The sequence below is a fragment of the Macrobrachium rosenbergii genome, chromosome 20 (assembly GCF_040412425.1).
Source record: "Macrobrachium rosenbergii isolate ZJJX-2024 chromosome 20, ASM4041242v1, whole genome shotgun sequence".
Classification (NCBI taxonomy): Eukaryota; Metazoa; Arthropoda; class Malacostraca; order Decapoda; family Palaemonidae; genus Macrobrachium; species Macrobrachium rosenbergii.
In genome coordinates, this window is record NC_089760.1 from 13,432,827 (window position 1) to 13,457,500 (window position 24,674).

At 37.0% G+C, this 24,674-nt stretch overlaps 1 protein-coding gene across 3 annotated transcripts in view; it reads right to left on the bottom strand.

Annotated features, from left to right (window-relative positions):
* Nucleotides 1-3,334: 3,334 nt before the first annotated feature.
* The window catches only part of LOC136849056 (pituitary homeobox x-like), a 67,594-nt gene continuing 46,254 nt past the window's right edge, over nucleotides 3,335-24,674 (bottom strand). For 2 of the 3 annotated variants that reach the window (XM_067121964.1, XM_067121963.1), the window contains 3 exons: nucleotides 12,142-12,280; nucleotides 9,281-9,347; nucleotides 3,335-6,881 (listed from right to left, as the gene is read on the bottom strand). In XM_067121964.1, coding sequence (XP_066978065.1) covers nucleotides 6,288-6,881; nucleotides 9,281-9,347; nucleotides 12,142-12,280 — 800 coding nt within the window. In that variant the 3' untranslated portion in view covers nucleotides 3,335-6,287. Of the gene's footprint in view, nucleotides 6,882-9,280; nucleotides 9,348-12,141; nucleotides 12,281-16,438; nucleotides 16,707-24,674 lie in introns of those variants that run through there. The other variant, XM_067121965.1, reaches the window with a different exon arrangement.

The following is a 24,674-nucleotide window of genomic DNA, read 5'->3' on the forward strand; positions in this document are numbered from 1 at the left end:
ATTTCAAATTATGGAACAAGATTTGTTATTAACGGCTTATGATGATATCTTTAACATCACCGAACTGACACTCAAAGAGCACAAAATACGGTGACGGTGATATCACGGCCCTGAGTACAGTCAATATAGGTCTAGGAGTAAGGAGATAAACGGTGATCATTAGAGGAGCAATAGTAATAACATTAACGCCAACATTAAAATGTGCCGATTATTATCATAATAGTGCTAATAATGAAGACGAAAACTGAAGAATAACAAGGCAAATCTGAATATTTCCATAGCATCTCGATCTAGTTCACACAAGCCAAGATTCTCTACACGTCCCATCGTAACGGCCAGGTTCTTTCTCTCCAGCTTTATCGGTCCAAGTAATGAAACCCTTGCGATGTAATGCGCTGGATTTGTTACCAAGTAGCCAATTTAGGTTGGAGATAAACCACCAATGCTCTCTCTCTCTCTCTCTCTCTCTCTCTCTCTCTCTCTCTCTCTCTCTCTCTCTCATAATCCCAGATAATATCAGTTTTATGAGCCTCTCAGTCCCGCTCATTGACTGCAGGTGTGACGCTCACCCGAGTAGAGGTGATGGCAGAAATTTTTGTTAGGCCGAGCGGAAGGGTAAAATATTCGCTTGTGAAATCTAGGTCTAAGGAAATAGTCTAAGATGAGAAGGAAATAAAGGAGAAAAGGATTAGAACTTACTTGAAACAGAGTGGGTCTACGGGAAAATAGTCTTAGGGTGGGAAGGAAATAAAGGAGAAAAGAAATAAAGCTTATTTGGAATAGAGTTGGTCTACAGGAAAATAGTCTAAGGTGGGAAGGAAATAAGGGAGAAAAGCAGCAAAGCTTACTTGAAATACAGTAGGTCTAAGGAAAAATAGTCTAAGGTGAGAAGGAAGTAAAGGAGAAAAGGAGTAGAGCTTACTTGGAATAGAGTAGTCTAAAGGAAAATAGTCTAAGGTGGGAAGGAAATAAAGGAGAAAAAGAGCAGAGCTTACTTGAAATAGAGTAGGTCTAAGGGAAAATAGTCTAAGGTGGGAAGGAAATGAAGGAGACAAATAGTAGCGTGTACTTGAAATAAGAGTAGATCTAAGGGAAAATAGTCTAAGGTGGGAAGGAACTAAAGGAGAAAAGGAGTAGAGCTTACTTGAAGTAGAGTAGGTCTAAGGGAAAACAGTCCAGGATGGGAAGGAAATAGCGGAGAAAAGGAGTAGAGCTTACTTGAAATAGAGTAGGACTAAGGGAAAGTAGTCTAAGGTGGGAAGGAAATAAAGGAGAAATGGAGTAGAGCGTACCTGAAATAGAGTAGATCTAAGGGAAAATAGTCTAGGGTGGGAAGGAAATAACGGAGAAAAGGAGCAGACTTACTTGAAATACAGTAGGTCTAAGGGAAAATAATCTAAGGTGGGAAGGAAATAAAAGAGAAAATGAGTAGAGCTTACTTGGAATAGAGTAGGTCTAAGGGAAAACAGTCTAGGGTGGGAAGGAAATAACGGAGAAAAGGGTAGAGCTTACTTGAAATAGAGTAGGTCTAAGGGAAAATAGTCTAAGGTGGGAAGGAAATAAAGGAGAAAAGGAGTAGAGCGTACTTGAAATTGATTAGGATTAAGATGCCTGGTGTGGACTTCTGTTCTCTATCGACCTAGCGAAAGTCTCTTACACAACTCAAAATAATCAAAGTGTTTAAAAAGCCGTGATTACACGGGCAAATTTTCACATTGCCGGGAGCTGTTCACGATTACACGGTACCAAGAACAGCCAGCTCAGCTGTTTCATCGAGCACCTTGTAGAAGGGCTACTCACTAGGTCTTACATCAACTAATTCACATGGCCAAACTTAGTATGGATACAACTAAAATATAAATTCAGTTCACTGACTACATGAGAACTATAATTATACACATACCTGCTCAATTCCAGCTGTTTCTTGACACACTGCCGTCAGCTCCAAGGCTAGCCTACATCTGCATGTATACGTTTCTCAGCAGTTTGTTTTTAATACGATGGATGTCTGGGGTTCCACAAGACTTGATTACCCCGTATTGTTTCTGTTAGGAAAGCTTCCATTTCAGTTGCCCACTGCACCGTTACTGTTTTCTTCAAGTAACTCAAACACGTGCACCGACCACCGAGTTCAGACCTTGACTGAATGTAAACAAACGCATACAATAGTAATCCCTTTATCATTATTCGTTTTCTTTAGTCATTTCATCCAGCAAAGTCTATTTCGTCATGCAATGATTAGTGAGACAGAATCGGCGCTTCCTCCGCGAGACTGAGTAATCCCCGGGCAAGGTTGTAGGGTAATGTTGCTTGATGAGTGATATTTCGCCGACGTTCTAGCCGTTTAATTCTAGAAGTGTGATTCACTTGTCCGATAAAATTGCTAGAGTAGTAGTAAGAAGACGGTTGTTCGATTAGACTGAATTGGTAATTTACTGTCGCTATAATTAACGTTGTTTATTCTCTTTTACCCTAATAGTCAAATACCAAAGGCGTATATTGCAACCTCGTTTTTACTTACAGGTGTAAGGTTAATGAAGACAACACTTCTCTGTAGAACAGGAATCCATTTTTTTTATTAACCTGAGCCTGATATGGCAATAGATAATGACAAACATGCCAAACAGTTTCAAGTCTATACTACCACCAAATATCCACCTCACAAACTCCAAAGTTCAAATTCACGTTTCTGACAGATGGATAGTTATGATGTTATGCTGTACAGTAATATTTTATGGTTCACATATTTTGTGAATAATAAAAGAATTAGTTTCTAGACCAATCATTTCGTGACATGTTACGAAGCTAATTAGTTTTCTCTAGTGTCACGGCTTTCTGCTTAAGTATCACTTCATCTAATCCTATTTTAAGAAGCATCTGGCAGTCTTGCTAAAACGCCGTTTTCCTTAAGCGAAAAAGTGTACTTCCTTTCATTTCAGGGTCAGGAAAGGATCATCCTTGCTCTGCCGCTCATCTTTTTTTTAGGTCTAGTACAGAGAATTATTTTTTTTAGTAATAAATACCAGGTAAGTGTGACATTAAAAATAATAAACTGTTAAATAGTTTTAAAATTTTGTAGCAGAGTCCTTATGGCTGACAATACTTGATTCCGCACTTCTCATTATATTATGCGAGGTTTAATTTTTGGAATGCTCTTTTTCAAAATTTAACTTTAATTATCTTTTAAAGTTTTCTTCTTCTTACTGGGATATATATTTTAACATTTAGATATCTTTGATACGTGTCTTATAGGGCCATTGTTGAGGAACACTTCGTCTTACCACTTTCAAGAACATGTATAACAAGGTCATCAGTAGACTAAAACTAAGAAAAATAATGAAATTATGTACTTTATTAAACCATATTACAGGAATACAATGCGGACATTCAAATTTTTACCTAATACCCCTAAAATTAAATGGTCTATACACAGAGTGGCGGAGGAAACAGCATTATGTACAACTTGTTTCTCAGAATATGAGATATGGTAGTGGAATGTACACTCATAAAGAACACACGAGAGAGAGAGAGAGAGAGAGAGAGATAGAGAGAGAGAGAGAGAGAGACACTGACTGATATAAACAAACTGATAAACAACGTTCTAATCTGAAAGGCAGAATGACATGTAAATTGAGAGAGAGAGAGAGAGAGAGAGAGAGAGAGAGAGAGAGAGAGAGAGAGAGAGAGAGAGAGAGAGAGAGAGACCAAAAAATGATCTTAACGAAACATGTGCTCTCTCGCGCTGTCTGACCTGGCTGCCGAACCTTACTAATTAAAGCAAAATAGAAAAAAGTACATAAAACTCCGCCTAATACTTTCAGAAGGAAAATAATCCATAAGGGTTCTTATGGGGTAACACTAACCTTTTAAATTTCAAAACAATGAGTGGCGTCACAGATGAAAAGGGACGACGACTCATAGGGAAAATTATGACGGTAGGATTGCCTAGCACTAATTTCGATTAACGGCAATACAAAGTGGACTCTACAGGTGGAGATATCAAGCATTTGAAGTTGAAAGGAAAACGCGAATTATTCAAATCGTTCGTTTGTAAAAGATATTAAAAGTTGATATTTCAAATATTAAAGAAGAGGATAAATCATAATTTAAATTGGAGTTGTAAAATTCATTACAAGTAAGCATTACCAATCTCCTTAATAAAGTTACGTTAAAACGATAAACGCTATTTTGAAAAATAACGAAAACCCGCTCATCGACAGCGTACTTTTGCGAGAAATTGGGGAAATATTGCACTAAAGGAAGGAACTAAATCGAAAGCAACTTAATAAAAAATTAACGAACATGATTTACGATACAAACATATTTGAGCGGAAAGGAATACCTTTGAGGTATTTGACCCAGAGACCTAAAATGAAAATTAACATAAGTAGGTATAATTTGGTCACCTTCAGTAGTGCTCGCCACCTGGTTTATTTTAATTCTAAATTCCGACTAAACGTTGAATAATAAATAAGTCTGGTTCCTGAGAATCAAGCGTAAAACTTAAGTGTTAGTGATCTACGTTTAAGAGCAAGGTTTACTGAAGAGTTTTCCAAAGGCGGTTTTGAAACCTTTTTTTTCACACTTCGTTTATTTTTTTTTACTCAGACGCGCAATGGTATTTACGCTTAAGTAAAAGTCGACTAGCCAAAATTAACTCAGAATGGCTGACAAATTTTAAAAAGTATCCAACCTTTTAATTTGTACCTACGAAGTCAGCGGTAGCACTTCGCCTTAGGAAACAAAACACGTGGTATTTGTAAAATATACTAACTGCTGTTAGTTGAAGTTGAATAAATTAAAATGGCTGCTTCAGAACACAGTACTTCGTATACTGTGGCCTATAAATAACTTAATGAATAAGCAAAAAGTTGTAAAGCAACATCAGACTCTTCATCTGCAAATATAATAATATTCCAACCGAAATCAGGAAGCCATATAATTAAATGTGAAGCAGATGACCAGAACGCTTTCGTTAAGTCACCTAAAATATCTAGTATACTCCACTTTCTATTGTGTGCGCGCGCGCAATCAACTTCCGTAACTGATACGAAGTAACTATAAACGCAGAAAAAGACTACTGACACGATGCGTGACTAAGGTCAGCGACACACCAGGTCAAAGAGTGAAGAAAGGAATACCTGTATGATATTTCTCTCCATTCGTTGGTCGCACTCATACAAACGCTCTCGCGCGCTCTCACACACAAACATACACACACACACACACACACAGAATTCCAAAGATGAAGACATCCCGGGTTAAAAAGCAATGGTCTCGCTTAAGATATATGTATATACATTTTTTTAATTTGCTGCACACTAACATGTACTATACATATAACGTAGGTAAATCACTTGTTTGCAATGAGAGATCGATGAAGAAAATGATCAAAGATTAAGGGGAGGGAGGGGTTATAATATATACCTTATTGATGCATGTCTGTGGGTGAAATGGAGATGGTGGCACTCTCATACCTGTGACAAAACGTTGGGTGCCGGAAGTGAGTAATGTATAGGTACAGTATGGTTATCATTTAACTAGAATTATCATTATATTACCATTATTGAATACCTGTATGTACACATTTCTATCAATGAAAAAAGATGCATCGATTTAACTATTTTTGGATTTTTTTTATTTTTTTCTCCATATACATAAATATATGAAAAGAACAGTTCAGTCTCTACACAATAGTATGCACGTGTGCACTGGATGAGACGTCCTAAGTCAGTCGTCCATCCTGGGAAGATTTAATACTTGAATCAATGGAGGAGAATCTTCATGACAAGAATCATAACCAACAGGAGAATTGCACAGAATCACACATTATGTTAGGGAATTAATTCATAATTATCGCATTGGCAACAGCAGCAACAGCACCCAAATTTTCTGTTCCATCCTACACCAAAGCAGCAGAAACCGCCTTTCCATTACTCTCTCTCTGTAACATGTACCTCTAATTCAGTCTATGGGCCAAAGAGCGTCACATTGCGCCCGTTGCTCAGTCTCACATTGTCGTGGACAAACCAGAATTTATCCACGAGTTGATGAGCCTCGTCGGCAGCAGCCGCAGCAGCAGCAGCAGAAGCAGCGGTGGGAGCTGCTGCAGCAGAGATGGAGGAGGAAGACGAGGAAGTCTGCCCGGCTTCATCTCCCCACAGCTCTGCTTCTTCGGCGGCCACGAGAGCTTGAGACGCAATGTACTGACCGGCATCGAATGCCACGCCATTGGCACCAAACCTGAATTCCAGTTCCTTGTCTTGGGGCGTGTGCCGCCATGGCCGTTATGCGATCACCGTGTTCATGCACGAAAACTTGTCTGTGGGAGCAGCGGCTGCAGCGAAGAAGGCGTTGTTGTCGGGCGCTGGTGGAGATCGGGTGTCTGTGCCTCCGCTCGAGTATGAAAAGGCTGGCGAGTGAGATTTGGCCTTGAGACGGAGAGAGGCGATGGAAGATGACATGGAAGAGGTCTGGTCGCGGTACACGTAAGGTGGTGTTGGGGCTGGGTAGGGGCACGGGGCAGCGCTCGACCCTAAGGAAGAGGACATTGAAGTTGGCATAAGGTTTGCAGAACCACCCATGCTCTGTGTAGGTGTCTGGAAGCAGTTGATGGGAGACATGGCTGTCGGTTGCTGGCTCATGAGGGGGTTCATATTGACCCCGTTGAAGCCCCAGGCGAAGCCCTTCGCGCCCAGCGGAGGCGGGGTGACTTTGGCCCAGTTGTTGTACGATGAATAGCCAGAGTAGAGGCCGTCGTCGGGCCAGGCGAGGCCGTTGAGCTGGGCACCCCAACCACCCTTCAGGTCTCCCGGCATTGCTGCAGTCATTGCGTGGCGCTCTCTCTTCCGCCACTTGGCACGGCGGTTCTTGAACCAAATCTGGAATTTAAGAGGAAAAAAAGAAGAGTGAGTTGGGTGTTAAATAAATCCAACTAGAATGTTCTAAAAAAAATTTGCGATTCAGTAACAGGTTAAGGTATCCAATTTACCTACATTTAAACAAATTAATTCTTCCTGCGTCTGGACAGCCATAATTTTTTTTACAGAATGCATGTCAGATACATATTACAATAATATTCAGTTTTTTTATTTACTACTTCGTAATCACAGAATTCTCTTTAAAAAATCCCTTTCTATTTTCCTGGTACTCCAAAGCTGAATGTTCAACAAGTAACCAACAACTAGGAATTAAGACCACATTTTGTGTTAAAAGCTAGTATGTATACAAAGTCTAAAAACTTTCTATAACAATCCTCAACACTTATGTATTTCCTTTACTCTTACAGTTATCACATTAGTTCGAATGTGCAAGGATAATATTTTTGTAACAAACCAGAATCAAGATAAAGTAACGAGATACCGTCCGCAACAAATTCCATACAATGCCAAACAAATCAGTCACACACAGAGAGAGAGAGAGAGAGAGAGAGAGAGAGAGAGAGAGAGAGAGAGAGAGAGAGAGAGAGAGCCTGAGCCTGCTGTAACAGCTGCAGGCAGCTCTTGCAGCAGCAATGAGCCTGCTGACATTTGCTTCGGTGATACGTAGCGAAGGGCTGTTTGTTAAGCTTTCTATCAAGCTTATCAAGCTTTAGATTACGCTTAAAGATAACAAAGGGGGACTAGAGGGCAATCATTTATAAAGCTTTTGAACGCAGGTTGTCGCAGCTTCGCTCGTAACAAATTGGCGATGCTTAATGGAACACAGACTACCGCACCTCGTGTGCGATAAGTCACTGATTAATGTCGCGCGACTTGTTACTCCCGTTCGCTGGTATTATGGAGCGAGGCGAGGCACAATGCCCGATTGCTCATTCTCCTCCTCTTTTTTTTTTCGGTTCCGGATTTCATGATGGCTGGACGGGGCGATGTACTTATGCCTTTATTCCAGAGGACAATCGAACTCGAAATTGTATTCTAACGCTTCGAAATACCTCTTTGGAACTGGAGCCATTTGAGCAGTCAAGAGGTTGAAAGGGAACAGTTTACTTTGGATCGTGGTGTTTTTCAAGTAGCTGTTACTGGAATAGGGACTTTCACTAAACTGGATTTTAACAGCGAATAGTAATTATTCATTCTGAGGTCTAATTGTGAACGCTAAATGTCAATCAAGTTTCGCCATTACCGTCCACGTAGAAATCGTTCTATTTAAAATAGGAAATCCAACTAAGCAAAACGTCAACTAATTATTACAGTAAGTATCAGAAACGTTAATTAATCCCAGTTAATATAACGAAAGCCTGTGCCTTTAGTGTAAAAGTGACCGTTGATTATAGTCAGTGTTTACAGAACGGTCACAAAACTGCTGTCAATGTTCTTAACAAAAGACTGGAAATTCATTCAAGTTTCTAAAGCACAAGACTCACATCCTAAAATTATTCCTATGACTATCACAATAACAACATTAAACTAGAAGTATTGCTGCTATTGATGCATAAAATGACAAACTTCTAATTTGTCCAAGATTCTTATGTAACATCAAAATAGTGGTAAAGCCATTCTTGATAAAGCTTAAAAACAAAACTTGCAGTGAAAGTGAAGAAAGTGTGTTAAGGATACACATTTTTTGAAGTGCCAAAGGACTTCCATTGCATATTTTGGTAGCGAGGTAGGAAGCATCTTTCGTTCAAACTCCTAAAATGCGAAGTTCAGGGATCCGCAGAAACACCGGAAGGTGCCATTTCCGGTATGACAAACTTGTGATTCTAGTCCAGTCTGACTATTTTCAAGATTTTAGCTGGGTTAATACAGTCATTCCAAGATTCCAGACGCCTGAAGTTGACTGTTTATCAAAATGGTTCACTGAGAACTTATAACCGCTTGCACCTTCCACTATGATCTAAGCCGTTAAGCACCTATCTCCAGAGATTCCTCTACAGAACATTAATTTTGTGAATATCGAGTTTTTACATCAATTGTCTTCTTGCATTCCTTTAAAAATGTATGGCCACACGTGCCGTTGAACTTATTTAGGCGTATTTTTTAACGGTTTCTGATATATTTTGGTGTCTAATTTTCAGTCTATTCGAGACCTATAGGAAACTAGGGTTTGGGCTGACTTTGCAATTGATAGTTCCTAAAATATAAGCAAAAATAAGGCTAACACTTACACACCAGATAAATTAAAATAAGGACCCTTTAAAACTTTATATTTGCATATCTACGTCACAAATGAGAGAGAGAGAGAGAGAGAGAGAGAGAGAGAGAGAGAGAGAGAGAGAGAGAGAGAGAGAGAGAGAGAATTTCTGACAACAACCAAATTGCTTGCGTCGAATACTCACCCTCACTTGGGCTTCCTTCAGGTTCAGCCAAAGAGCGATCTCTTCTCTAGCACTCAGATCTGGATACCTAGAAAAAGAGAAAACAAGAATTTAGTTCAGGGTGTCACCGGAGAAAACATGACATTGTGCGCAGATTCATGTAAAAATATCTTAGCATACAACAATTAATAGTGTTTCGAAATTTAAAAATTCACCAAAACAAATTATATAATTCCCACCGTCTACTCTCAGGGCGTTATGGGAAAACTACCCCAGATTTTAAAAAATTAATTCTGTTGGCTGTTCATTAGTTATCCCATGGATTAAGTTCACATCAGTTACTTTTATGACTTGGGCTTGTAAAAGTCACTGTGTGTTTATATTCAGAAATAACCAGCTGCCGAGGGAGTGATGATAAATCCCGGCCACTTAAGAAAGCAGTAAAACAGAAGGACCAATTGGTTATATACAATTACAAGGCCATACGACTCGTCGCGTTAGTGACACGCCCAGAACAAGCGCTGTCGAATAAGACCCCAAAAATGCTAACATTTGGACATGAAAAAAACTCTGAAAAACGTCACAACAAACTGGTGTGATGTCAAGACACTCTGAGTTCCACCCGGTGACATCATTGAGCAAAAACGCAACTCGAGCTTGATACACTCACCGGGAAGACATTTTGTCAGACTGAACGGCACTGATTTCACCAGGGAGGGTGAGGAAAAGGGGGTGGGGGGGAATAGTAGGTTAGGAGAAATGGGTAGGAGGAAGGGAGAAAAGGGAGGGAGGTGGGGTATCATGGGCAGAAATGCTGAATGTGGCGAAGAAGAAGGAAGAAAATGAGACATGGCAGTTGAAGGGAGAGTTGGTGATGGTGGAAACGAGCAGATGTGATCTGATATGAGAGAGTTGAGAGAGAGAGAGAGAGAGAGAGAGAGAGAGAGAGATGAGATCTGAGGGATTGAGAGAGAGAGAGAGAAATGGGGAGAGAGAGAGAGAGAGAGAGAATGGAGAGAGAGAGAGAGAGAGAGAGAGAGAGAGAAATGGAGAGAGAGAGAGAGAGAGAGAGAGAGAGAGAGAGAGAGAGAGAGAGAGAGGGTGCAACAAATGGCAACTGGTTAATATTGTCATCAAGGTTAAAATGCGCATACCAACATGACTAATACATGTGATGGATTAGATCGAATTGCAGAGTTCAGATGTAAGAGATACAAACCCCAGTTAATTCTTAGACATTTGTATATATAAACAAATGTGAGCAGTGCCCAAATTCATAGAGAAAATTTCATAAGGTGTCGTTAACCCTGATTTAAGATTAACTTGGAATCTTTTAATCTAACAAAATGCTTAAATTAAAACCTCTTAAAAGTATTTCTTAACTAAAGAGGGGCAACAGAAGGTACAGTCGTGGAGAAATTATATTTTGAGAAGAACTGAATTACAATGACTGATTGCAAAAAAATTTGTAATTAACAATTTTATTGATATCCCTTATACACATTCTTAAAAAATATACATACACAAATATATATATTATACATATTAATTATATACTTACATACATATATATATACATACATACATACATTATATATACAGTATATATATATATATATATATATATATATATATATATATATATATATATATATATATCTCAAAGAATACAACAGACAGTAATGTTTTCACCCAAATCACGAATATTATTCACACATTTATGACAATTGTAAAAGATGCCAAACCACTTCTACCTTTTACGAATTTCAGAGATAATGTAAAATTTTCACCTAACACAAAAATTTGTTTGAAACATTCAAATTTAAGGACCCGGGTAGAAACTTGACCAGTTCCTGACAGCCTTGTAAAAATTTATCAATCGCCCTATAGAAACACTTCTTAAACTATCGAGAACCTTTTAGCATTTCTAAATTATATCTCAAATTAGTTTTCACTAATTGCATAAGATTGTTTAAAACGTTTAGAGTCAGAGAGTAAAGATTTTTTTTTATTAAAGTTAAAAACTTTAGTAAGTTCCTGGGCCTGTCAGTCACTTTCCAGAAAGCAGTTACGAACCTAGACTATACAGTCACTTTCCAGGAAACAGTTACGAACCTAGACTATAAAGTCACTTTCCAGGAAACACTTAGGAGCCTAGACTATACAGTCACTTTCCAGGAAACAGTTACGAACCTAGACTATAAAGTCACTTTAGGAGCCTAGACTATACAGTCACTTTCCAGGAAACAGTTACGAACCTAGACTATAAAGTCACTTTCCAGGAAACACTTAGGAGCCTAGACTATACAGTCACTTTCCAGGAAACAGTTACGAACCTAGGCTATACAGTCACTTTCCAAGAAACAGTTAGGAACCTAGACTATACAGTCACTTTCCAGTAAACAGTTATGAACCTAGACTCGAGACTATAAAATAGACTAGTAGAAAGTGATGTCATTAGACCTTGAAAAAAGTCTAACCAGGGTCTCTGTGAATTTGGAAACCATCGATCAAAAAAAAAAAAAAAAAACCTGCCAGAAACTGGAAATTCCCCTCTTCAGCTGCAACCTGATCAAAGCCTTGCAACCTCACACAGCAAATAGCACTTCCTTTAATTAAGGGTGCTGTACAGAGCCTTCATTTTCCTTTTAGCTCCCTTCCAGAAACCATTACCTGCCCACCTATTTCTCCAGCACGTTATTTTGTTTGGACTTGCTCAAATTTTGCCTTTGCCGTGTAATTTGTAGCATTCTAATCCCCCAACTGTTATCGTTTAACGCTAACAATGCCCCCTTTACATTAAATAAAACGCTACTTCTTTAGAACCACAGAAAACCTTTCCAGGACTCAGCTGAAACTAAAACATCCTCTGGACCACTCACCTATTTCTGGCAAATGTTGCTTCCAGCTCTTGCAGCTGCTGGGATGTGAAGTGGGTGCGCTGGCGTCGCTGACGCTTTTTCTTGTTTTTGTCGTCCTCTGATTCAGCTGAACAAGACTGGGATGGCTTTTCGCCAACATCTGCAAAGAAAAAATGATAAAGTTGAGTTTGAGGTTACATAATACTGAGTGAAACTTTCTGGATTTATTTGAGATTTTTTGGGAAAAAAGTGGTATATAGACCTTTACTATTCATACAGGGTTCCATCTCCTTTTGCCAATGTCATTAAATGCAAAACTAACGAAAAATTCAAAAGCTGCGAAAACAATTCATTCTGTATTAGCAAAACCATTCCCAGGAGGCTAAATAAGGCATGTGATAAATTACGAACATTACAGCCAAATATATATATTTAGACCACAGACGGTTAACATGTTCATTTTATATATACACGGTAAAAGTTATCATTCAAAACCTCTTATCAATCACTAATTGCTCAAGTTCTGGCGAAAATAGCCAAGTGCTCCAATCAAAATAGATAAAAACAGAAGTATTTCAAAATAACAAGGCGACTGCAGTCATCAGTAATTAATTGAAAAGTAGGATTTGTAATGAAAAGTACACAACTTAACTTTAGTACGCAAAGGAATTACTAATCTGGAAAATGAACAAAATAAAATAAGAATGAAAAATTAAAATGCATGAAAATGGAATACAGGAGAGAAATTAAGAAGTTAGTTAGTATGATAGTAAATAAGAAATAAAAAATAAGGAACTGCGTAACGTAACTGGCATTACTTCTTACCAATACCCAAAAAATTTCTTCTAACAAAAAAAACAAAAAAAAAACAGAAAGCTGCGTCACACATGCATATTATGTGGCACCTTGCAGGATACTGCTGTTTAACTAATCAACCCTTTTTTCACTGTATCTTGCAAAGCCAAATGCAGCATTCCACGAACATCAACCTCAGCGACGCAAATATCTCAACCAAGTTCAATGTTTGATGCAAAGTTTGAGTCAAGATGCAAAGCAATTCCACGAAAATGGGCCAGTGTGACACAGCTTTTAAATCACGAAGAAAATCTCGATATCGAATCTTTGGTGTTTCTAAATTAAAACTCAACACTTTAAACCAATGGTTTTCAACGTTTCCCATACCGCGACCCCTAATGAGTATCTCAGTATAACGGATGACCCCCTTTAAAATTTTTGATTTAACAATATGTAGGGTTACGTTTTTATTTATTCCTCCTTCCAAATCTGTTAGACATTTTTTCCTCTGACGGGTCACAAGTTTATCTGAAAACACGATTTTTTGCTATTCATTTCTGCTTCCAAATCTGTTAGGCTTTTTTGCTCTGACGGTTCCAAAGCCTATCTGCAAACACGATTTTTCTGTGTTAACTTGCCGTATACACACATTCCCACTGAACAATGGAACATTGTTGGTGACTGACTGATTGTCCTGAACATTCCGGGACATTTTTCTGACTGACCGGGACGCCCAGGACCAGGATCCTGCCCAAGACAAGGCCTCAAATTCGGGACGATTCCCGGCCAGACCGGGACGTATAGTAACCTAGTGCAGAAATAGCACTGCACTAACAAATTTGCTACTTGCATTAAAAAGATATTGTTATAACTATGTTAAATATAAATTAAATAATTTATTTTGGCCTGATAATTCGTGTAACGGCGGGCGAAGTTGAAAAAAGCTAAAACACCCTCGCTCAAGAACGATCTCGCTACCCCCATAAAAAAAGGGTCGCAACCCCTTAGTTGAAAACCTCCGCTTTAAAACTTCGTTTGTTTTCCTTTAATCTTAGTGAACTACCATACATGGTGCACAGCCATCTGAAACTACAACTGCATGAAGACTAAATTTTACTTAGTTCACTGATGTTAATAAAATAATGACAATATTGTTACTCCTATCATCATTAATAATTCTGACTGAAGAATATACTGACTTATGTAAGTAGGCATTGCAATGGCCATAGTCATTGACACCTGGTATTCTAGTAATGATAATTAACAATCCGGTGTTGTGATTTTTCTATCTTTACGCTATCTGGTAATTATAAAGTCAGACCATGAATTGACGGAGTCGTAATTTTTTATTAGACTTTATTACAGTACTTTAGATGGTAAAGAACAATAAATCAGAGAGAGAGAGAGAGAGAGAGAGAGAGAGAGAGAGAGAGAGAGAGAGAGAGAGAGAGAGCTTACAAATTCCTCTATACAAACTTTTTATAAATGTACATAAACCAAATTCTCTCTCTCTCTCTCTCTCTCTCTCTCTCTCTCTCTCTCTCTCTCTCTCTCTCTCTCTCTCTCTCTCTCCATTCAAATATACTTCATATTCAACAAATACAATAATTCAGTCGGAAATTCATAATGCGTTTGCAAGTGCATCCATGTTTCCATTACATCGTAAAGTTTGTAAATATATTCACTACACAGGCAAGGAATGCAATAAAATTTTACCACCCTATCTACAAAAAGAAAAAAATAAATAAAAATAAAACAAAGAACAGGGAGGGAAGAGAAAATAAGACTGGAAGATAGAAGTTATCAAGGCAATCTGAAAAACTGCAAATCTCGGGGAAACGAGATTATTATTATTATTATTATTATTATTATTATTATTATTATTATTATTATTATTTTTTTTTAGTATTTTTTTGTGACAGACCAGCCCCTAGGCCAGTGGTTCCCAAACTGGGGGACATGGCCCCTGGGGGAGCCATGTAGCAGAATGCAGGGGGCCATAATCTGAGGATATGTATGTATAAAACCAAAGGAGTTTAGTGGGTAGGACTGCAGAGTCACTGTAGTCATGGGTTATGGGGGAAGGGGGTGGGCCATGGACAAGTATCCTGTATGAAAAGTGGGTAATGACCAGAAAAAGTTTGGGAACCACTGCCCTAGACAATATTCTCCAGGTCTTGGTCATTTTGTCAGTCCAAGAAAATTAATTAAACCAGATTATTCCGATACAATAACAATGAAATCTAAGCTGGAATACCATCAGCGCCGTTAAAAAAAGTAAAAAATATATAGGTATAAAACACTCGAGAAAACATCCTTTTGACGCCGAATGGTTCAGAATTTGATGACAGTAAATATAATAATAAAGAATTAGATTCCGCTATCTGTAAAAGTCAAGTTTCTCTTAATTGTAGTTTCAAAGTAAAATCAAACTTAAAATTCCTTCATTTCCATAAATACTTATTTCCCCCATTCACCAAGCGAAGAAAACGAAATAACTGGCCTGGTACTGCCATCAACAACGAAAAACTACTCCACGTCTCTCAAGAAAGGTTGTTAAATGTACGCTAACGTACCGCATCGTGCGCGTCAGTGTTGCAGTTCAAAATCCGCAGTATAACAAGAACTGTGTAACCACTTTTTAAGTATTATTTTAGTAGTACCCCGAGAACCTAAAGGAGTGACGTCAATGGAAAGATGGTGACCTTACTGATGAACTCGACAATAATTTTCGCAATAAAAAAAATAAAACAAAAAAGTCCTGAATAAAACCATTTACCTTCCAATGGAAGTTTTCACCAATGATGCATAAAAGCAATGGTCAGTCGCATTTTGATTAATGTAAAAAAAATTAAGCAAAGCAACATTCTTAAACTTCTCCAACCTTAGAAAATTGGTAAGTAATACCGCTGCGGACGTTTTGAAAATACATGATTAGGTCAGGCAGGATATGTAAACAAAACAGATAACAAAAAGGTTAAGTAAAAATCCACAATAATGAATATGAAAGACTGTATTTTTCAAAAATGCAGAAAAGGTAGTTAAAAAACAGGGGGAGCTTTCGACCGTTCGCACAACGGTCGGAAGCTCCCACCTGTTTTTTAACCCGCTTTTTTGTATTTTGGAAAAATGCAGTCTTTCATTTACATTATTGCGGCATTTTACTCATTATTTCCAGTCACAATACAGTGACGCACCAAAGTTTACTCGAAAAGAAAACCACTTGCTTGGACCCACTTGGTAAACTGAATAACAACAAAGTTCACAGAATTCAGTTTAACCCGAAAACATCGGAACTTAAAAAATTACGAAATTCGGAAATGTTTCACGATTCGATTAAGTTCGACAAACAAGATAAATGTGCACTCAAGTTCAGGGTATCCACAGTTTCCAACAGACGGTTATTATAAAATTATTTCCTCGCTCTATAACAAAAACAAAGGTGGGGCCTTTCATCATGAAACCCAACACCAACGTCCGGCGAAATTCCCATTTCAGCGGATTTTTCACTGCAGAAGCTTACCGTGAAAATCGTCACTGAAATACTCATCCACTTCGTCCTTCAAGTAGTCGCATTCACAGTCGGACGCCATTGTAGTCATCGTCCCGACACCGAGGGGCACTGTGGAAGAAGTCACGAATGTCTGTATCTCGAGAGATCCCTGAGATGTACTGAGACCCTGGCTTGCCCGCTTCACTATAAATGGCCGCTGCAGGTCGTTCCAGGTGGGCGATTTAAGTCTGCTAATAATTGGGCCTCCTGGAGGGACGGCCATTGACACCTGTTTGCTAATTCGGCTACCTACCCGCCCAGCCCCTAAAGCCCCCTGCTAGGCAACCCTTTGGGTACCTTGTTAATGACCTCCAGGTTTGAAATGTCGGGTGTACGTATAATTCATGTCTGCGCTCGTCTTTCAGTCTTTCCGGGCAGAGAGAGAGAGAGAGAGAGAGAGAGAGAGGGGTGGCCAAGGGGTGACGAACACTGTTGTTTCAAGTTTCATTAATCTGTCCGATTTTATTTTCCATAATGATGCAAGTAAATCGCAGAGCAGGCTTACATGTGTGTCATTTCTTCTGGTTTTTATGTACAGCACAAAGTTCATCATCATCATCATCATCATCATCATCATTATTATTATTATTATTATTATTATTATTATTATTCAGAAGACGAACCTATTCATATGGAACACGCCCACAGGGGTCACTGCCTTGTTCAAGCTTCCCAAGAATATGCTGTTCATTCGAAAGACGTAACTGAAAGCAATGGGAAATACAGAAAAAGATCACTATATAGTATAAAAACAGATAAATCAACAAATTAATAAATAAAAAATTATGAAAGTAATTTTAGTCATATAAAGAATACCTCAAACGCAACGATGAACTTGCTTTATGGTGACGGCATGAGCAAACATAGTACTGTTGTTAGCTCCGGGTTTATTAGTGAAAATATTACGTATTTCTGCAACATTAAAGGGAGCAGTAGAATATAGGCCTTCCACGTCTAAACAAATAAATAACACAAAAGTTATGAAAGCTACAAATTTAAAATAAATTCCTCTCATCATTTTAATGACACTCTCAGCCGATTTTTGTTCTGTAGGACTTGTACCATGAGGATAAGCGACTGCATATAATAAACTTCAAGACTGTATGAAATTCGCGGAACATAAAGAAAATACGACCAAACTGTTACTGAATCAATCACCGTTACACTTATATGTCTAAAACAGCGATGGTACGCAAATCTACGCACAGAGGTTGGCTTCCAAAAATAAAGAAAATGTCTGCTGTCGTAAATAAATTTTCGTAAATAAATCTAACTGATTTTCTAAGCCCATATTAAGAAAGGCTTTTAAAACTCTGATCTTCTGAATTAACCCAATCACGTGCCGTAGTTTTCCCGTCAATCACTTGGTTAATGCAATGGGCTTTGTTTATCAACGGTCCTTTTTAATATTCTTTTTTTTTAATTTGATCACGAAATTCATGATTCTTCATTATTCTCATCATTTTCTTTTCCTAAATCTAAAACTTTTAGAATTATTTTCTTCGTTCACTTCCAGTCATTAGATAACCCTTTAAGATATTCTAAATATATCTTATATAAACCATATTCTTGTTAGACAAGAAATATTCATAAATGATGCACGCATATATACATTATATATATATATATATATATATATATATATATATATATATATATATTAATATATATATATATATATATATATATATATAATATATATATATATATAATACATGGGAAAAACATATGGTCAAGCAACTAATTCAAGTCAGGTAAAGTAAACATACACTAAGTAGAAAAGGATGGCTAAATGTAAAATTGCGAAAGAATGGAAAGGAAAAATTAAGGACAGCTAAAAATATACACACACATACATACACACACACACACACACACACACACACACACACACACACATATATATATATATATATATATATATATATATATATATATATATATATATATATATATATATATATATATATATATATATATATAAGTGCCTGTGTATGTGTGATTTATTTCATCTCCAGAATATGAAAACATTAGGTGGATACAGCAAGGCTGCCTAATCTACATTCATACATTTCAAGCTAAACGGAACCTTTCACGATTCCCCCTTGCGTTTTAAATTTACTTCAACCATTCAGGACCTAGCTGTTAAAATATGCATTATTAAAACATTCAAATTAAGTGAAAAACTTGAACGTTGATCATTAATGCTAGATTCAGTTAGGAAATGAAGTTTTAGATAGCAAATAATAGTAATAAATTTCATATGTTCAAGTCTGTTATTCAGATTTATAGGACTTAATGTAATTATTATTGGTGGTACTTAGCCACTTTTATTTTTTATCTCGCTAATATATATTTTTTATTTTTACACTTTCTTGTATTTGCTTCCTATATTTGGGTATAGTATTTCTGACGTAAAGTATATTATTATCATTTCAGAAGAAGACTCACTCTTAAACAAGCTTAACTAAAGAGAACGGCCATCTAGATACTGATGATTTTATTATTATTATTATTATTATTATTATTATTATTATTATTATTATTATTATTATTATTATTATTATTATTACTGTTTGTGAATAGTCCTATGGAGCAAGCCTCAAAGGTCCAACATGGTATGTCAGAAAATTCAAATAATCCTAAGCCAGGAGATGAATGAACAAAATAACCAATGAATGAGTACAACCGTCTCGCTAAGAAGGAATATCTCGAAGAAACCTGTAAGAAATCCATCGTGGCCTTTTGATATCCGTTATTTAACGAGCCACATGAATGGGGCTGGGAGGGGGTCGCCGGTGCGGGGATTAAGAAGTGCTAGCTTATGCTTAATCTTTCTGCCCTTGGTAGCTCAATGGAATTTCCAATCACTCGCCACAACTGACCGTTGATTTTCTATCACATTTCTGAGGTCGAGAGAGGATTAGGAGGATTAACACGTGTGTATGTTTTGGCCTGGATTAAAATCTAAAGCAAAGAATTTGGTCATTTGATTTGCCTCACGGATTCGTCCAGATAAAATTATCAGTTTGTGCACATGTTGTGAATTTGGAATGTTCATGTATGCATGTATGAATGCATGTATGACGACAATAAATCTTGCGCTTACGGGACTATATCGAAATCAAAACTCAATTGAGACCATTTCAATAAAACCAAGGCTATAAAAATCATTGTAAAACCTCATAACTATGCTCCTGGATTTATCTCAGTAACGACTTTACATGCACGGCAAGATTTGCTTCTTACTGAAAGCATATGTGGGAGGCATTCCACTTTCCAAACTGGAAAAGAAGAAGAGGAAAAAATATATTAAGTGTGTCTGCGTGTACATGCATCTACGGGAGAATCACGGCCTATAGGTCTAGACCTACAGACCGTGGGTGAATGGTCTAAAGAACAGGCACACGCCTCCTTCACAACACCCTGGCCGGGTAAGTTATATTGGACAGTAAGTTGCTAATGGCAATTTAACGCCATTTCACAGGCTCTTCCCCGCAGAGAAGGCCTAAAATTACTTTATGGTCTTCTGTTGAGGAGGAAAGGGCGAAAAAAACATTTTTCTGACTAGGCCATTCTCACTTGAGATGCGTTTCTTGATTTGATGGTGACACCTTTGACTTTCGTTTCCAGCGCCTTTCTTTCTCTCATTTTCTTATAAAATTCCATGTACATACAAAAACGAATATATATATATATCATATATATATATATATATATATATATATATTATATAATCATTCACTTTTTATAATACATAATATACACACTTATAAATATTATGCAATCATTCATTTTTATGATGTAACTGAACTATATATATATATATATATATATATATATATATATATATATATATATATATATACACAGCCGCACACAAAGAAAATATATCGAGTTTGAGGTATTTCCCTAACGGGGCACTTACCATTTCTTTACAGTATATTAGAAGAATATCTTTCAGTAATTCTTTTTGTCAGTAAACTGGAAATATTCTTGCTGTAAACAAAATATTTTTTTTACGGGACTATTTTCCCATCATCTGCATCAATAATTATTCAAAAGAAACGATAGAACAATCGACCAAACTGACTGCAAGTAGAGAAAGCTAGACGAAAGGAGGACACGAAATAGACTCATTAGAAACAGCAACCCCGACTAGGGGAAAAGAAGAAGAAGAAAAAAAAGAAGAAGAACTCCGAAAGGTGGCACTAATTACAAGTTGGTACTACAAGCCAAGAGTCTGGAAAGTAACTTTCAGAGTAGTTTCGGTGTTATTACGGAAATATTTACTGAATAGTCGTGACCGAAAATTGCTTATGTGAACAAAGCAAAATTTCATATTTTATTCATGTGCATTATTTATTACTGCAAATGGCTAAATTGTATGGTACTTAATTCTAAATATCTTAAATACTTTGAGGCCATACTAAGTGCAGTGCACATTTCCCAATCATGTTATTAATCGATGATAATTTCACAGTCTTGTTATTTTCAAAATTTGATCTTGAAGTTGAGCGGATTCATTAGTACTATAAATGGAAATACCATTTGTAGCATTATTCAGGTGCGCGACATCCTGAACGACACGCTATTGATTGCTATGTAATATTAGATTAAACGAACTGAGTTCCTTAGATAATGTAATCACCGAACCTTTGATAACTCTCGCCTTTTCTAAATAATTAATGAATAAAATAAGCAATAAAAAGAGAAAACCCAGTCGCATATGCACATTAAAGTGGCGGGATTTTCCGCTTTTAGAAGCCATAATCTTATGGGGCTTAGCGGGCAATAAATGCTCTCGGTAAACTGTGAAGGAAAATCGCTTTTAATACTCTTGACAAATTAGTCCGAATAACATTGTGCCGAAAAGGTCTTTGGTTCAAGCCCCCTCAATCAGTCTGTTCGTCCGTTCATCCCATAAAGAGCCGCAGGTGAGGTCAGGTCAGGTTATAAAACACGTTAAAGAGATCCAGTCCGGTCAGGTCGTTTAATAGGCCAGATGGTTTTGCCCTCTGATTTTGGTACAGTTATCTAGTAAGAAACAGGCGCGCACGTGGTGGCAGTAAAACAAAAAATATATTTTTTGTTCACTTATTAATATAAATGATTATATACAAATATAGTTCCACAAGCGTCTTCCATTTAGCTTCATTAAAAATCCCTCAATATTTACGCTAAAAATCACTCTAAGACTGAAAGTCCCACTGCAACACATGGAAATAAACTGGAGTCAAACTACGCATTACATTCAAAGAGTAGTAAATTAGACCAATCCTTTCATCCGTTGTTGATGGGAAAGACTCTGGGGATCAAAAAGGCAATTATAAACCTCTTGTTTCCAAGGCTAAAGAGGAGCCTGCTGTCGGCTTACTAAAAGATATCCATAGGCCTATGGCAGCCTTTAAACCTTCGACATACAGTGCAAATCCCCAGGTCAGGTCCCCTGAAGTCACGAGAAGGTATCAGAGACATCGTAAACTCTTTGTCTGCCATGATTAGATGTACCCAGAGATAAGACTGCTGGGCCTATTAAGAAAGCTTCCGAAACACGCATATCAGTCGCAGAGTCTCTAGGAATCAACGGGGTATCCAATTTATTGTTCCGTGTAAATTTTCGGTTCCTTCAGTTCGACAATGTTTCTCAAGTTTACGATAAACTTGAAAAAACACGTACATGGGATTTGGTTTAATGAGCTTCGCTATGGATATCCTTGTAAGAATCTGTACAAACATAAAATAATAGTATTTCTTGTAGTATTAATGTTCTATTCTTCCTACATTTCATTCCTACACTAAAATATGTTCTTGTAAGTTCTATTAAAAAAGCTTTGCAACACTCAATCTTTCGGACAACATTCTGTAAAAGTACTATCTGGTAACAATCTACAGAGCATGTAGCCTACTCCAAACAACTGTTACTGTTGATTGATATATTTGAGGCACTGCATTTTCCTATTCCAACTGCATTTTTCGTTTGACTCTGATACTGCAGCAGCACGTTACTAAATCAAAGGATGTTACTATTGTACTTCCAAGGCTTATAAGCATTTGCAACTATTAGTATTTTTTTCTAAGCGACTTTTACAACCATAGGTCTATGAGAGCACAATATTAGCCTTTGTAACATTACAACTGTGATTTGTGTCACATGTTGTTTTCATAATGTTATGAATAAAACATTAATGGCACTATAGTAAATTATTTACCATTTGCACATATTTTATAATTCATTTAATTTCATTTGTTCTGGATCTATAAGTCACATAAAAACTTGAAATAAAATAATTCACATATTTTTAATAGTGTAAAATACATATAATTACAAATACTATACGTCGAAGGTTGACAGGCAACTCTCTCTCTCTCTCTCTCTCTCTCTCTCTCTCTCTCTCTCTCTCTCTCTCTCAGTATTTTGTTTGTGAATGATTAGAGCTTCAACCAGCAGCTTATTTTCTCTCTTGATCGTAACGAACGTCAGTTATTAAAGGATTTACAGTGAGCCAGGTCAATGGACCGCTGATCTTGGAGAACAGTAGACCTAATGCAACGGATCATGCACTCTTCCGTCTTATTCATCGATATACTGTTGTTCTGTTGATGTCAAGTTGCCCAGCAATCACTTATAGAAACATCAGCCTTATGCTAGTTAATGTTAAGTGGCATTAAGGCCGCCACCAACGTTCTGGACTACTTGAGCAGGTTTTCCTGCCTGCTCAGTCGATCTGCGCAGGTATATAGACCTGAACGTTAATGGCGGGCTTTAGAGATGAACTGCTGTGCGATCGCGTCTTTTGCATGTCTACGCTATTCAGTTGACTTTTCCCGTCCATATGCGTCGTCATATATAAGATCGTCATACGTAAGAGACCAAATTATGGACACTTTCCCTTTTTTTTAAAGTGTGTTTTCGATAGCCATTAAAGGAGTAATATTTCTCTCTTTCTTCGTGTAATTTCGACTACAATTGTTAGATAATACGTGTTAATAATCATGCTTATGGTAATTTTTCGATTCAAACTTTGATTTCATACTGACCCCCTCCTTTTATACAGCCTAGTTATCTAAAGCGAAGTTTCCAAAATGTTTCATATCTTTTTCTCAAAATGGCTTTTTTTTGTCATTCTATATTAGAATGCTATCCACATGAATAATAATAATAATAATAATAATAATAATAATAATAATAATAATAATAATAATAATAGGCAAGATCCCAAGATCCCTGAAAAGGAAAACTAGATGCCCAAGTAGCTCCAGAACTTCATGAAGAAGAGTGTGCTACTAGAAACAGCGCACATAGTGAGAAAAGTGATGGACTCCTAAGGAGGAAGGATGCAACCCGGAACCCCACACTATAAAAACAACCCAGTTGAATAGGGTGACTGTGATAGACCAAAAAAATAAATAAACAAATAATAATAATAATAATAATAATAATAATAATAATAATAATAATAATAATAATAAAATCTAAATTGAGAAAAACACATTTCGTTTCGTGAGTCGTTAGAGTACGTCGTTTGGTGAACGAAAACTGCTGGAAGTATGTGCAAGAATATTTTTGAGTGAGTGCACCATAGTCTATACTGAGTTTTCTGTTAACAGACGTCGTAGGCTAATACTGGTAGATATACCAACTAAAGGTGTAAATAAAGTCTTTAAAAAAAATCTTCCAAGCTGATCATAAAACCATTAAATTATAATCATTACCTATGTTTTGCCTCACACTGAAAGTTTACATAGTGACTGGACGAAGGATATCTGGAACTTTCCTTTCAACGGATTGAAATGCCGTTTGAAATAATAACGTTAATCTCATCAAGCCGCTGATAATCCCCATTTTACTTCTCGCCATGTTACAAAAATAACCCTTCACACTTAAGGGTTAGTTTAATCATTGAATAAATAACGGAAAGGATCTTCAATTGCTGGATTACAGTTACTATTACGAACCTCCCTTCGCCCCCGTATAAAAAATGAAAAAGGGACATCATAAAAAAATTTTAAAGGTAAGCCCCGTCAATCAGCTGATACGGCTCGGCTCGAAAAACACATTCATATAAAATATAAAAAAAAAATAATAATTCTGCTCTCTAAATTTAATACCATACGACTATTGAAAATGCACCAAGAGGGCTTGTTGATATTTCAAGACATCTATCGTATATTCAGATATCTTGTATTTCATATATCTACTTTA